Source organism: Stegodyphus dumicola, chromosome 12 (genome assembly GCF_044657685.1).
Source record: "Stegodyphus dumicola isolate Sdum_Otavi_A_Nest chromosome 12, ASM4465768v1".
Lineage (NCBI taxonomy): Eukaryota > Metazoa > Arthropoda > Arachnida > Araneae > Eresidae > Stegodyphus > Stegodyphus dumicola.
The window spans coordinates 102,440,857-102,454,707 of record NC_140779.1 but is presented as its reverse complement, the minus strand read 5'-3'; the positions used below and the strand labels follow the sequence as shown (position 1 = coordinate 102,454,707).

General features: G+C 32.4%; 1 protein-coding gene across 1 annotated transcript in view; it reads right to left on the bottom strand.

The window, feature by feature from the left end:
- Positions 1–4,292: 4,292 nt before the first annotated feature.
- Positions 4,293–13,851, bottom strand: part of LOC118185935 (uncharacterized) — a 29,055-nt gene continuing 19,496 nt past the window's right edge. The window contains exon 4 of the mRNA XM_035355911.2: positions 4,293–7,857. Coding sequence (XP_035211802.1) covers positions 6,472–7,857 — 1,386 coding nt within the window. The 3' untranslated portion in view covers positions 4,293–6,471. The remainder of the gene's footprint in view (positions 7,858–13,851) is intronic.

Genomic DNA, 13,851 nt, shown 5'->3' with positions numbered 1-13,851 from the left:
GAAGCTGTGGATGGCAATGATTTGCAAAGCAATTTACAATAGAATCCTAAGTTTCAAAATTTTTCCTTTGCAAAACAGGTAAAATGTTGTTCTTATATATATAAAATGGTAAATTTTAGAATTTCACTAATAAATTCAATACATTATAAGCTTTGTTATGATAATCTGGTTTTATTGTTTGAGTTTTGCGAACTATTGGGATGTTTTTAAAATATTATGAGAGACAAAGAGCCGCTTACTTTAGCTATTATTAGCCCTCAAAGGCGCAATTAGCTCAGAAGAGCTATTAGTTTCGCTTTGGAATTTTGCGTTGATTCACTATAAACGGCGAATCACTTTTTAAATTGTTGCCACCAAATATTATCGCCCTGTATTATATTTAAAGAAATTAAATAATGAAGAATCTGCATAAATGTATGTATGTTTCGCGTTGTGATCAAACAACGGTACCCAGATCCACCAAATTTTGAATAACGTACGTCTCCACCCGAATATGAGCATTTGGAAGCCCAAATTTAGAATTTGGAATTTGCTTTATTTTCTATTTCATATTTTGTGTAGCATTTATGAGTCTCTGATTAACAAACTCATCGGTTTCAAAGCGAGCAACGGCAACACTGTGCAGGGAAAAAACATTTTTTCTCCAGCGCGCGAGACTGTGTATCGGATGTTCGAAAGATATTCTCTTTTAAATATTTTGTGATATTGCTGTTGATATGAATTTTATGGTTTAAGTGTACAGAACATGATATTTATTAAATAAAGGTAATACACCATACGTTAAAAAAAGCCCATTTGGTTGTAATATAAAATCTGAAAACTTCAGATTTTTTTTTTATTATTGTTACTTTAGTTATTATTTTCAGCTTTATCAGGAACATCAGCTTCTTAATTAATATAATTCGGAAAGGCGAAAGGAAAACACTAGCGAAGAAAGAAAAAAGGGGAAAATTTAAAAATAAATAAATAAATGTGTAGCTAAAAGACACGCAGATGGTTAATGTTTACGTTTACAAGTAATGCTTTCGAAAATGAGAGTAATAAAAAAAAATAAGAGAGATCATTGAGCAGTCAAAAATATTTTAGCTCTTTCCGAACGCTCGGTGAGCTAACATCAATATTAGCATATCAAAAACGCTAAAATTATTAAAACAATCTCTCTTTTCTAGGCGATACACTATCGACTAAAACACTGTTTCTGGAAATTCACCTCTATATTATAATGCGATTGGACACACTGGCAGATATTCATTTTATCTACGTTCGAGACCACAGTGGTATTCTCGGTAATGAGAGGGCTCAATCATTTGGCTAAGCAAGCGACTTATATTAATACTGATTTAATGTTGTCTGCTGCCAAGTCTTATTGGAAGTATGTGGTAATGAGAGGGCCAATCATTTGGCTAAGCAAGCGACTTATATTAATACTGATTTAATGTTGTCTGCTGCCAAGTCTTATTGGAAGTATGTGGTAATGAGAGGGCCAATCATTTGGCTAAGCAAGCGACTTATATTAATACTGATTTAATGTTGTCTGCTGCCAAGTCTTATTGGAAGTATGTGGCTTGGAAGAAAACTGCGGTTGATTGGAATGCTGAATATCGTACTTCTTCGAAGACCCATTGTACTAAGAGATTTTTTCGAGGTGCTTTTCAACGACTTAAGTGTAGGCATTTTTCAACCAGGTTATAAACTTACTCAAATTTTGACCGGTCATAGCAATTTTGGAATTTACTTATCTGTGCTTGCGACGATGCTGTGGAAGATGTAGAACATATTTTATTTGGATTTCAAGTTGCATGCGAGTGCCAGATGTGCATTTAAAGCGAGTTTAGGGCACCTCTGTATGTGCTGGCTTCCTGCGTTCTATGATCGTTTTAGGAGCTCTGAAGCCTTTGCAGCCTTGAGCGACTTGATTTGTTGTTTGAGCCTTTACTATTATTATTTACATGATTGGATTTTTATCTTCTATGTGTCATTCTATTATTTTGCGTATTGTCTAAGCCTGATTACTTTATCTATTGATGTATTGTATTGTTAATGTATCATCTTTCCTTTGTATCAGTATTATTTTTTTAAGTATTATTTCATTTTTATTATTATTGGGCCATTATTAAGTTGGTTTATTTTCTTTTATAGCAGTATTAACCCAGTTCAATTATTCACGGTATATTTTAGTATCTTTATTATAATAGAATTTATATGCTGTTAGCCCAAAGGACGTTAGCCCAGAAGGGCTTTTAAGTTTGTTTTGGCATTTTGCGTTGATTTATTATAAATGTCGGTTCACTTTTCAAATTGTTGCACTAAATGTTAGAAACCTGTGTAATATATAAAGAAATTAAATAATGAAGAACCTGGAGAAATGCATATATGTTTCTCGCATTGTGACGAAACAACGATACCTAGAGCCATCAAATTTTAAATAACGTAATCTTCCACTGAATATGGGATCCCAAATTTGGAATCTGAAATTTTTTTTATTATTGATTTCATATTTTGCAACATTTTAACGAATTTTTGATTAACAAATTACACGATTTCAAAGCGAGCAATGGCAACACTGTACGAAAAAAAAAAAACATTTTTATCTCCGGCGCGCGAGACTGCATATCAGAAATTCTAGATATGCTCATTTTAAAATTATTTTGTAATATTGCTGTTGAATTTTATAGTTTAAGTGCGAAGAACATGATATGTAATAAATAAAGGCAGCACACAGAACGTTAAAAAAACGCTCCTTTGGGCGTATTGTGGAATCTGAAACCTTTCAGATTTTTTTTTCTATTTCTTTCTCTCTCTCTCAAGACCTAGATATTATGTTTTTGTTGTTGAATTATATTTCCTTGTATTATGAGTTATTTACTTACATCTATAAGCCCCGTGAAATATTTCATGGAGAATGATTAGTTTTGCATTTTTCTAATTAATAAAAGTATAAATAAAAATCTAAAAGTTTCAGAACATTTTTCATTTGATAACTTGTTTTGGCAAAACCAATATCATGCCAAATGTTTAGAATTATTGTTATTATTGCATTCATTTATCGTAACATTCAGAGACTGAATGCTTAAATCTTGAAGGAAATCCATTTCACTGCTAAATATTGCTACCTATTATAAAGTATTCATCCAAGAAAAATGCTAAATTAATCCGAAAAGAGCTCTTAATAATATGGGATGTATCCCCGTATTCTCACCAAGATATAAGGTGATATTTAGCCAGGAGACTAAGGAAGTCGGAGTAACAGAAATTTTACAACAAATACGTTTAATTTAAAATTTACACTAAAATTATCTAATAAAGATTTAATTCAGTCTTACTAAGTGTTGAAACTGTAAAACATCAGACACATATTTTTAAAACATGAGAGCAGATGAACAATGATAGTTAAACTGGATTCCGCATCCAAACTCGCACGCTTACTAGATGAGCATTTTCCTGGTTTTCCTCATGTATAATGTAAGTATATGTTAATTTTCGTTATAAAATTCTATAGGAAAGCATCTGACCCCAGGCAGATAATTCTCACGTAGTTTGCTATAATGTATTAAACAAGTAAGCATACGTGAAAACAAAACAATGCCAAAAGTAACAGAAATAAATAAATTGACGACGCTATGACTTTTACCCTTTTTCAAAAATCCTTTCTTTATATTATAAAAATAAAAAATTTCTAAAACGAGAGAAACGCTGCTGTATTCAAAAATTTTTCAATTTCAATTCTTTGTACTTAAACCTTAAAATTCAATTCAACAGCAATATCACAAAAACAGAAACCTCGCGATAAAATATCCATGCTTGAACATACATGCGATGCTAATGTTAATGAAACGCTTTGAAATCGTTGAGTTCGTTACTCAAAAATTAATTTCTTTACTTTTTAAAAAAACGTTATATAAAATATGAAATAGATAATATAACAAATTTCAATTCCAAATCTGGGCTTCCAGATGCCCATATTCGAGTGCAGGACTATGTTATTCAAAATTTAACGATTAACCGGACGTGAAGGTCGCCTACTGGCCATATCAGATTTTTCATATTCTATACTCATTCCTTTTATTTTATGTCAAATAGTCTTGAACCTTTCGAATACTTGAGTTAAAGGCCATTTCTTACAAATTATACGTTAATGTGTAGTTTACAAATAGAAAATAAGGAATTACAATTAATGTTACCTATAACCAAAATCCATTAATATTATCAGCAATCTAACTATCCTTTGCATATTGTTATTTCAGTATTGAATGTCTTTTCTACAATAAATATTGAATAAATAAATCACACTATTATTTTTTAAATACATTTTATTATTTTATTTACAGATTTATCAGCACTTTTGTATAAAGATCGCAAACGAAGCGAATCGTACAACTTCAGCGCTTAAAATCTGCTGATATACATACAATATTTACAGGACTCTACAAGATATGTATTACATTTTATGCGTATCAGAGGTATTTAATCTCTATGAATACATCTGGCCTTTATTATATTATCCATACTTTCTCTGTTACCTCCAATAAAATAAAAATGTTTTGCACAGTATGAATAATTTCATCTTCCTGCTGCTGCATTTAGAAAAAACGGCAGATTCATTTATAAACATCCCTAAATTTAGAATCCCAAGGGGAATATTCCGTAAATTTAATTTATTTAAAACTCTGCTACTTCACAATTATCTAATTCCTAAATCAGTAATAGCAATTCATATGCCATATTATAATTTAAGATTCATGCTGCAATTTAAAAATTTTAAATTATTAGAAAGAACTAAGTATGTATATAAGGTATCTCTTCAGCCTTCTTAGCATACCTTCGTGATGTAATGGTCAGCACGCTCGGCGCGTATTCGAGAGGTCCGTGGTTCCTGTTCCGGGGAGGGCATTGCTCTTTTTTCATCTCTCCTGCTTACAAAAAATAACTAATGTCTCTAGAGTATGCATCACCTTTTTAGTTCAGGCGCCACTATAGAGACATTAGGTATTTTTTGAGAGCAGGAGTGATGAAAAACGAGCAATACCCTCGCCTGGACTCGATTTACGGATTCGCGCTGACAGTGCCGACCATTACACCATGAAGGCACGCTAAGAATGTGGGAGAAACACCTTATAAATACTGTTAAAGTCCTCAAAATTATTACAGTAGACGCCGCTTAATGTGATCTAAGTTATTGTTAATAATCTGCCGAAGTCCCGCCCGTTTGTGCACAAAAACATAGAAATTACGTCACTTACTCTGATCAAGCTACTATAAAGAATAAATTGTAATAATTTATAGAATTTTAAATAGCCCACCAGCAGTTGAGCGGTAAATTCCCTGAATACTAATGGTTCTGTATGGAGTTCGAATCCCGGCAATAGACTGTATCTATTGGTGTTTTCGCGGTTTATCTCATGTATAATGCGTATACGAGCCAGTTTCTCATAGAAAGTCCTCCATGAAGGCATCCCTCTCCTTAGGCAGATATTCTTCCAGTACTTTACTGTAACGAAATAAACCAAATCAAACCATATTAGAAAAAAAAATTTAACTGAAGTCGCTAAATAAGGTCAAAAAGTTGCCAGTGACCAAAAAATGGCGCTAAACAGTTTGATGTCGATAACAGCAAAGAACTTCTTCAACTATTTAAAAGTAGGCAAAATTTGTAACCTTAGTTTTGATTAGATTTTGCACAACTCTATCGATTTTGAGGGCGATCAGAACGAGTAGTTCTTCCTCTGAAAAAAAAAGAAAAAAAAAAGAAATCTGCAGAAAGTTTTCTTTTCCCTTGGTAAAAAAATCCATGATAACATCTACGATGAACTAAGGTTGCTTTTTTACTTAAATTCAAGCCTTCAAGATGCCTTCCCAATATTAAGATCGGGGATAAAGCCTCGGCCAAATGATTTCCAAAAACGTTAAAAACAATTCACAAACAAACTTATTATTGTATTTTCCTAGTTAAAATGCTGTGGAAATAAATCTTAGTATGTTTCTGGTTATATTTATACTAAATAAGTTACATTTTATTGATATTTTGAAGGAGCTGTTTCTCATTGTTTAATGTTGTCAAAATAAACATGGACAAACGGGATCACATTAAGCTACGCTTACTGAAATATTAAACTAAGCCTAGCACTTTTGTATAGTAGTTTTTAAAAATTCACAAAAGTTTGAATAGTAACGTATTTTTACTTATTTTAACAAATAGTTTCTTTCCCATTTTATTTTAAGTTGTATTTTTTACTTGTGCATTACGGACTATGAGCAAACAATCTTCATTATGATGCAGTAAGTAATTCGTCATTTAGCACTAACTGCTATAATATGAGTTATTTTCTGCACCATTAGTTGATGCGATTGAGGAAATGTTTCGACTATGTCTGTCCTTACAGTTGGCCACCACATCTCAGAATTGAACATACATTCACTTTTACTATAGAAAAAATTAAATGCATAGTCACTCCTAATCATATGAATTTATATTCATCGTCCTGCACCTGTTTTAACATTAACACCTTTGCCTACTTCGGCTCCAAAAAATACCCTTCCTTTTAAATTCAGAATGGGTTTAGGTAATATTCCAATAGGAACTAGAGGTTCTTCTACTGGAGCTGGGGCTGCAGGCACGGGCTTTGGAGCAATAGGATTCACAATTGGTGGTAGAGGTTGGATTATTGGAGATACTGGTTTTGTAACTTGAACATCAACAGCTGGAGGTTTAATTCCAACATTTACGCCAACACCAATAATATTAGCACTTGTTCCGATATTATTACTTCCAGAATTTTCAATAACCAAGGAAGATCCAAAATCGTTGTTTAAATTCCTATGAGCGGAAGGAGTGCTTTGTTGGGGGTCAACATTTTGCTGTTGACCTATTTGATGTTGTTGATAGTTTTGAGGTTGTTCGTTAGAAATAGCTTGATTTGGTTGGATGTTCTGCTGTTGTTGTTGCTGTTGCTGCTGCTGGAAAAGTGCTTGCTGTGCTTGCAGCTCTTGTAATTTTAGTAGTTGCTGCCGAAGTTGTTGTTCCCGCTCTAGTTGAAGCTGTTGGTCACGTAGAAGCTGAAGTTGTTGTTCATGGGCTAATTGCGATTGCTGATCTTGTACATTTTGTTGCACATTGTCAGCTTGCGACCCTTGGTAATGATTAAGTGGCTGCTGATGATCCCTGGGATTATTAAGAGTAAGGCTTGGTTGTTGATGCGGCTGCACAGGATTATTAAGAGTGTGGCTTTGTTGTTGATTCAGTAATTGTTGTTGATGAAGATTTTGTTGTTGATTCAGCAATTTTTGTTGATGAAGATTTTGTTGTGGATTCAGTAATTGTTGTTGATGAAGATTTTGTTGTTGATTCAGTAATTGTTGTTGATGAAGATTTTGTTGATTCTCATTGTGAACCTGTTGATCATTTTGTTGAAGTAAAGGTTGTTGTTGCTGTAGGAGTTGCTGATACTTTTGTAATTGCTGAATTTGTAACAACAATTGCTGGTTGAGTCTGTCGGTATCTAATCCTTGTAATGCGTTCGGTCCATTGTTTGCAAAATTTGTGTTAATCGTATTTAAATTTGGATTTTGCAAATTCAAACTTAAATCATCATTTTCATAGCTATCGATACCTCTTATGTTAGAGTGGTCGTCATATAATTCATAAGGAGCATCATTAGCAGGATCATAGTAAGGTTCCGCTTCCAAAGCATAGCCTCGACTTTGTTGTTGTTGCTGATCTGCGTTGTAATTCTGTTGACTTCCTGACGCATTATTGCTGTAACTAAAACCATTTTTGCCAAATACGTAGTCTCTTGGGTCGTAAGGCTGCTGGTATGTTTCTCCAACACGATTACTGAATAATCCTAGAGGCTGCCGAGCCTAAAGAAAGTAAGAAAATACACATAAGTAAGAGATTTCTAAAAGGAAAACAAAATTCTAATACATTTGACAAATAGCTTTAGCTTTTATCCGTTCTTCGATATATTATTCCTATTTTATTAACAAATTTTTATTAAAAGAAAGTTAGTTAAGCCTTCGTTTTATTATTGGCTTAAAAGCGCGTTAGCCCAGAATGGCTATTAGTCCCTAAATGGGATTTTGCGTCGAATTCCTATAAATGGCTGTATCACTTTTCAAATTATTGCCATCAAATATTATCGCCCTGTATTATATTTAAAGAAATTAAATAGTGAAGAAGCTCCATGAATGTATGTATGTTTCTCGCATTGTGAAAAAACAACGGTACCTACAGTGATCAAATTTTAAATAGCGTTTAAAAATAATAAACTTTATCGGTACTGTGTATCTGCATTTAGAAATATTAATGAATTTTAAAATGTAACAATAGTTTAGATGCTCAAGAATGGCCCACTAGATAAGGCCACCGATCGCTAATAGCTCAACGGAGATTCGGCTGCATGGGCGTTTTCATGGCTTTCTCCATGTTTAAAGTATATACCAGCCAGTTTTCCTTAGAAAGTTCTCTATGAAAGCATCCCTTCTTTTAGGCAGATAGCCTTTTCGTAATTTGTCATAAATAAACAAACCAAAGCAAACAAGCCAGTGGAGGTTTGGATCCCAGCAAAAGACCAAGCTGCATGGCTGTTCGTAGTTTTCCTCATATGTAACGTGAATATGAAGCTAGTTTCCCTTTGAAAGTTATCCAGAAAGCATCCTTTCGTCAGATAGACAGTGATATGAGCTTTCGTTGTAGTTCTTTAAAGAAATAATAGTAGTTTATATATATATTTCGAATAATAATTAAAATGAACAGGCAGGAAATTCACCTTTTATATTATTGAGACAATAAATAAATACAAAAGTACTCTCCATACACAAATTAATTTTATGAGCATATTGAAATGCCCATAAATTCAATATTTGAGAGAAAAAATTCAAACATGATATAAATATTTATGTTTAATATTTTAAGCTATCGAATTTAAGTGCCTTAATTTTTATTTTAGAATATTACCAAAGAATAAATCAGATTATTATCGGGATTTTTTTAAAATTTTAAACTGTCGATTACTTGTAAGAAATAGAAACCTGAGTTATTTCTTTAATATTAATCTTTAAACGGATCGCAAATTTTCCAAAACTGTCATGAGAAAGAAGTATTTTCATGATTTTCAGTCTAAAATTTTCTTGCTGTTTTATACCTTAATTTCTCGGACATATTTCAAAATTTGCTTATATATGCTTTCTTAAAGACATTACAAAAATAATCTAATCTAGGCTGTACATATGCAGCCTTGCCTGTCAGAAGGTTTTAATTGTGATATAAAAATATAAAGATATTTCGAATAAAGTATTTTGAAGCCTTCCAGACGGGAAAGCGGTTAGTGACTCTGACTACCGTACCTAAGGCCCCGAGTTCGAATCCCGGAGAAGGAATGAATGTAATATGTCCGTCCTCACATAGGAGGCAACGGTGGCCGAGCTATTTGGTGTCTCCATAATAAAATGACCACCGCCTTCGGTCTTAGTAGTGACCAACGTGTGTGATGGCTCGGGCCTCCTATCGGGAGGGAGGGGGAAAGGTATTTTTAAAGATGGCTTGAAATAACGGGTTTTATGTTATGCTTATGCTGATTACTGGAGAAGTATAGCAATAACCTCTTTCTTTAAACTGTACGGTTACTATTATTTTGCATTAGTAAGTTATTTTTAGTTTCAGCCTTTACTATTACTTCTCCTTTTCCGTTTCCTTACCAGAAATGTATAGTATTTAAGCTCAGTAATTTGGATTCCAGACAGAAGTGTTTCTGCTCTCCAGCCACATTACTAATTCGCCAGCTCGGATAATATTGTAAGTCTTCGGTCTTGTATTATTGCTGCCGGAACTTTATTGCTACGCCGGTGAGACGTTCTGAACCAACCTAGTTTAAAGTCAGTTATGTTGTTTGCGACTACTAGGTTTAGTTTAATTTTGAATTTGATTGTTCTTTAAGTTACATTGCCGGAAGTGGTGGTTGATTTTGTCAAGCACGAGAAGTAAGTTTTATATTCAAGTTTACTAAAGAAAAAAAGCTAAGTTTTAACCTTTTCAAGACTCTGTAGTTCAATCCAAACACAGCGATAATTTTCTTAATGTTTGTAAGGTGTTTAACACTAATTTATGCTCTTAAAGAAAGTCAAACTCTTTACAACCACGGAAGACCAAATGTTAAATAATACAAAATAATGTTTCGCTTTACACAATGTTTAAAACGTCGCTCCGTTTAAAAGGAATTCTACCGTATTGTAAACATTTTTAATATGACGATTTAAACTTACGTGTAATGAATAAATGTGTGCTCTCGCTTTATAATAGCTCTAGCTTTATAATTTTCTCGGTAGTTCTTTCTTTTCGAAAGACGATTATCTCTAAAGAAATGCAACGAAACATAACACGTCGTGCATAAGTCTCTGTTAGATGTTCACACTTATAATTAGTATATAACTTTTTTTATTATATATGTATAGTTCCTTTTTTGTCTGATTATATAGTTTTCACTGTCTTATAGTCATTCATTAAAATTCAGTTAAGCAGTCTCTTGCATGAGCTCTAGAACAGCTTTCATCGACTTACGTAACCTAAGAAAAATATTAAAATAATCTTGAGATCTTAAGAAATGTTTGCGTAAAGCTTAATCAAAATCCGTAGCGTTTTCCTGTATCTAGAGGTTCTTATGTTAAGTTCTTGTCTTATATCTAAGGTTACCTGTCTTGCGTTAAGATTCTGCAAGATCCTACTAAAGCGGAAGCAAGTTATCGCTTTAGTCTGGAACAAATCTCAAAGCATAGAGAGGGCTAAAATAACCTTTTTATTTAAGTCTTAAAATGAAGAGAAAGACACGGCTTGTGCAACAGATGAACCTCCACTATTTATAGGAATTTAAATTAGCATAAGGTAATGTTAAGTTCAAATGTAAGTAATGTAGTTTGAGACTACGCATAAAATAGATTATTCATGCTGATCCAAGAAAGTTAAAGGCTCGTATTTGAATGTCGGCTAGCAAGATGATAGCCGGAATAAAATTTAGGAGAGTTATCGGTACTAAGCAACAACTCTAACTGCAACCATTCAAACACTCGGCTTAAATACAGAAACAAGTAATCTGCATTCTAGTGAGGGCTACGGATAGGAGAAGATACAGCAAAGGTTTTAATCACAATAACTGGTTAACTAACATAAAATACTTAATAAATCTTACGATTCATTAGTATGATTAGTCATTTAATTTCGTTAAGTTGTAATCGTAATAAAGCAATAATAATTTTTTCTACCTTTTCTTCTTAAGAAGTTTTTTGTTTTGTAAGACAAACAGGATAATTAATTTTTATTATATCTCTTATGGAAGATAAATTTACATTAAATCCAAAAAATTCATAGAATTATCATTTATAGAAATAAACGTATTAGACAACTATCTGAAAGAGTATGAAGCGATAATTTAATGGAAATATTGTATCACATTACAAGAAAAACATCGTAGCGTTTCACATCAAGTCTGTAAGAGATCTTTGGGTTATTTAAAACTAAAAATGGCTATTTATTCAGCATTTCCTGAAAAAAAATGGCAGTTACGCTTAAATTAACATTCCTGAAGTTAATCTTTCTTTTTCCCTAAAGCTCACAAGGAAAATATTTGCTAAGTGATTATCTCAGCTAAAGCAGTATTTCTTTTACGCTGTAAATAAAAAATAAAAAATAGACAATTAATTAAACAGAAAATAAAGTATTTTATATTAATGTTATTTTGTTGTTTTCCCATAAAAATATTTATTAAGTTTTGGTTGGAATATTTACGATTATATTGTTTTGGCAACAGCTAAATATCGAATAAGTCTTGCTTCTAAACATTTATGTAAACAATAAGCTGCATTTCAGGGAAATTCATTTATATTTTACTAGCTGATAACGCGACCAGCCGCTTAAAATAGTTATCACAAAAACGACTACATATATTATTAATATTAATTTTTGGTTATATCCTAGGAAACAAAAAATAAATATTAATTTAACTGGAGAATTTTAAAAGTTTAAGCTTTGTAAGTGCTGTAAAACTGTCGAAAACAACATGTGAAAAATATATTAAATTTAATTTAAATTATTTTTAATCAATAAATTTAAAAATTAGAAGTTAAAAAGGAAAGAAAAAGTAAAATAGAACACACGAAAAAAATAAGATTAGTTATTGCTGATCTCGTAGAAAGATCCTGTCTTTTCAAAGAAAATTATTCTATTTTCATAAAATCATCAGTAACCGGAATGTGATCACCTTTCGGCTCTTTGTATTTTTGAATTAGACTTGTATGTCAAATGTAAAAAAATACGAATGAGTGTAATACTCAAATTTAAATCTATTATTAAAAAAAATACGAAATAAACTCCCCAGAGCGATGTAAGACAGTAGAAATGTAGTATACAATGGAACAATATACTAAACATAAAAAAGTAATGAAGAGATACTAAATTTCAGTAAAAATTATTCAATAAAAGCAAATCTAATACATTTTAAAAATGTCTTATGTAAAAATTTTAATTTATAAGGTTATTACTATGTTGAACGCCGCCCAACCGGTATAGCGGTTAACTTCGCTGATTGCTGTGTTAAAGGGCACGAATATTGAAGAAGGCACGGATGTTTGTAAATGTATAGTGTCCGTGCGGCATGGGGGGCACTCTTAATCTGCGGCGACCCGAAAGTCCCCTCGAGAGGTTGTTGGTAAGGATAGTGGGGGGGAAGAGCCTGGGACCCGTTCTCCCGGGTTCTCTCCATCAAAATTTGGAGCGGATCTGAGCTAAGTCGCACTGTCACCTGTAAGTTCCTCAAGACTGTTGCCAACGACAGACGTAATCTGTCGTGGGCTTGGGCTAACTATAAGTCAGACAAGTGAGCATTAGTCAACAACAACTATGTTGAACAACCAGTCATTCCATGATACAGATAGCCGCTGTCACCCCTTCCTCCGCTTTCCCAGCAGAACACAAACCATTTCGAAGTACATAAGGTAAGATTTCTGAAAATATAGAGTTTAATCGTCTTTGCTATCATAAACGAAGTCCAAATTCCTTATAAATTAATCGTCTTTGCTATCATAAACGAAGTCCAAATTCCTTATAAATTTGGACGAATTATATATATATGAGTTCGATTACTGCAATTTCATAAAACCATTTAATATTTCTAACTAGACATTTCGCGATTTAAATGCGTTTTCTTTAAATCAATCAGAATGAAAAGTAGAAAAAGTACTTTCAAGAACTGCGTTTATTACTTTTCAGTCATTTATTTTCCTACTCAGTACCAGAAAGAAAAAAATTTAAAGTTAAATATCTTTATTGAATTTGAATTTGAATTTGAATTATTAATTGAAAGTTAAATAAGTATTCGAGGCACTGGCAACACACTGCATTCAAGTATCCGAATTTGTGGATTAAACTTGAAAGACGTAACATTTTGTCAAATAGCAACAATCTTGCGGGGCGCAGACAAAAATGTTTTATTTCGAATAGTGTTGCCACTTCTGGTTAAAATCGCTATGCTTGTTTTCAAAAATTCATTAAATTCGTACTAATTATAAAATACACAAAAATCAAATTTGAATTTCACCCAAATTTGAAAAAATTAGACCACTTACGATTTTAAAACCACCGTATGAGCGAATCTCAACAGCCCCGAACGGAGCAGCACAAAACGAACAGCCCCGACAAAATGGCTTAATAGTAAATAATTATCGCATTATAAATAATAAATAGTAAATAATTATCGCATTATAATACATGATAATATTTATAGCTTTTACACAGAAATAGATTAATGTCAGGTATTATAAAAGAGAAAATAATTGCTATTACAAATAATAATCCATAATGGTACAAGC